This window comes from Triticum aestivum, chromosome 5A (assembly GCF_018294505.1).
Source record: "Triticum aestivum cultivar Chinese Spring chromosome 5A, IWGSC CS RefSeq v2.1, whole genome shotgun sequence".
In the NCBI taxonomy this organism is placed as follows: domain Eukaryota; kingdom Viridiplantae; phylum Streptophyta; class Magnoliopsida; order Poales; family Poaceae; genus Triticum; species Triticum aestivum.
The window spans coordinates 662,832,377-662,834,949 of record NC_057806.1 but is presented as its reverse complement, the minus strand read 5'-3'; the positions used below and the strand labels follow the sequence as shown (position 1 = coordinate 662,834,949).

Genomic DNA, 2,573 nt, shown 5'->3' with positions numbered 1-2,573 from the left:
ATTGTAATAGAGAGGCAAATAAAGTTGCTTATGAACTTGCCAAGTTGGCTAGATTTTCATTCATTTCTGATTGGTTTAAGGAACCACATAATGCAATTGTACCAATCCTCATAAACGATGTAATGATTATTTCTAATGAATAAAGCTCGAACTTTCTTTCAAAAAAACTCCATCCCTTTTATTCAACTTTTTCTAACTTAAATCATTTATATCATTTAAACGAATATTTTGATTCCATATATATATATATATATATATATATATATATATATATATATATATATATATATATATTTAAAATCATGGCGCAAAGACCTTTAGAACAAGATTAAATATTGGATATATTTCAACTATTTTGAATTTTTTAATTAGTGAAATCTGTTATTGTAACGAGTGAAATATGTTACTGAAACGAGTGAAATCAATTTTTAAAATTAGTGAATCAATTTTTTAAATGAGTGAAATCTATTATTGGAATTCCCCTTTGATCAGTAAGTAAAGCCCGAAGAATCGAATTCGGCAGGGCAGCCTCTCAGTGGCCGTGGCTCATGCTTGGACATGCAGATGCAAGTGCAGTCGTCGAGGCTAGTCGTCGAGGCACCAGCAGTGATAGTCCGGCTTGGACATGCTGAGGAGCTCCTCCGGCGACATGCGCTCCAGCTCCCGCTGCCTCCGCGCCGGGAATGCCACCGCCGCGCACGCATCGTCTTCGCCCCCGTTCTTCGGCGGGCCGTGCCTCATCGAGCTCATTCTCTTGTACAGCCGCATGGCCGCCACGCAGTCCTCGTAGGGGTGCTGGTGGCCCGTCTGGATGTCGTAGCCGAGGCAGCTCTGTGTGAGGAACCGGAGCGAGTTGCTCATCAGCCTGCCGCTCGTCTTCATCAGCGGCGGATATTCCGCCGTGTCCCGCTTCAGGTACGCCGGGTAGTCCATGCCCAGCGCGTCGAGATCGTGCTCCAGGCCGTGGCCGACGAGGAGCCTGGCCGCGCCGCGGGAGGACCTGACCTTCCACGGCTGCTCGCCGTTGAGGAGGATGGCTTCCACCTGCCGCTGCATCATCTTCACCGTCGGCGCGTCCCGCAGGTACTCAGGGCGGATCCCCGTGGTCTCGTACCGGTAGTGCGTCACCGGGAGGAGCGGCCTCACAAAGTTCTCGAAGACGATGGCCTCATTCTCGTCGATGACGCAGACGCGCCCGCAAACGTCCAGCGTCCCGTCGCTGCCGCCGCCCACCATCTTGCAGCCCAGCGCCACCACACCACCGACGGGCACTCTTGGCATGGACCTCGAGGGAACCGGGGCGCGGGAGTGGTGACAGGTTGGGCTGTGGGCGCGGAGGGAGCCGGAGCTAGGGAAGACGGCGAGGCAGAGCGAGCAGCCCTTGGCAGCGAAGGCCGTGGCGCAGGCGGGCTTTGGGGGCAGGGAGGCGCCGAAGCCGAGGTGGTCGCGGAGGGCGTCGAGCGAGCGGCAGTGCTTCCCGCAGACGCCGCAGCGCGGCTCGTGCGGCGAGTGGTGCGACGCGCGCATGTGCTCCACCAGGTGCTCCATCCTGTTGAACTGGCGGTAGCACGCCGCGCACTTGTTCCGGCTGCATGCACCCAACGAACTGAATCATCCATCGTCACTACTAGTAAAACATAGAGCAAAAACAAAATGTGCAAAAACTAAAATTTGGTGGCATGATGTCACAAAACTTTCGAACCGACTGCAGCCTATACAGTAGAGTTATTCAACTGCATGCAAAATGTGTAATGAGAAGACAAATGAAACGGAGCAGGTGGCCAGTGAGTGCACCTGTGGGCATCTGAAGAGCTAGCCATGATCACTCAGTCACCTTTTCTAAGCAAATAAGCAGTGCAGGATGCAGCAAACAGAGGTTGAGATTGGTTGGGTGGATCGTAAGAATCTGTGCACATGGACGGGCGGCTATTTATCTGCCTGCAAAACCCATGGCATTCGATTCTTGATGGCGACTTGCCTTCTTCACCAGTGCTTATTACTACAGAGGCGACAAGATGTACTCATCTTTCTTGGAGCATCAAGAACATAGACACCAGCCCCCGAAAAAAAAAAAGAACATAGACACCAGAACGCCCTCATGATACACCAGCTGCTGTATGTAGAAAGGAAAAGAGAGGGGAGAGAGATCAGATACCCTGGTCAACAGATCCGGTTTGAACCAAAAGGCAAGAACAAACTGATGGAAAGATTATCCTATCATTGGCTTTGCTTTAGCGATGGAGGAGAGGCGGAGAGCCGCAGAGGGCCATGGATCCAACCATGGATATCCTAGGAACATACCTTCTGGAGCTAGCTTTGCTTTTGGGGACGTTGTCATCTCGTTCTCGGCGGGGATCAAAGGACGGTCCTGGCCCGGCGCATCTGGTTTGCTATCTTCAGTGACTACAAATCGACGTCGAATAGATTCACAAAACTGAAGGTTCATGGTGAGCGCAACCGCGGCATGTTGGACGGATCTTGTTCAAGCTGAGTTTGGCATGTCATGAGGCCAAAAATAACATATGTTTTCTTCAGTGGACAAAAAATGTGTTTTCTGTTGTAACAACGAGTCT

The 2,573-nt window shown here is 50.9% G+C and overlaps 1 protein-coding gene across 1 annotated transcript; it reads right to left on the bottom strand.

Annotated features, from left to right (window-relative positions):
• Positions 1–585: 585 nt before the first annotated feature.
• LOC123108279 (RNA exonuclease 4-like) lies at positions 586–1,820 on the bottom strand. The gene is made up of 2 exons (XM_044530099.1): positions 1,795–1,820; positions 586–1,588 (listed from the first exon to the last, which is right to left on the bottom strand). The coding sequence occupies exons 1-2, from the start codon at positions 1,818–1,820 to the stop codon at positions 586–588; spliced, it is 1,029 nt and encodes a 342-aa protein (XP_044386034.1).
• Between the last annotated feature and the right edge of the window lie 753 nt (positions 1,821–2,573).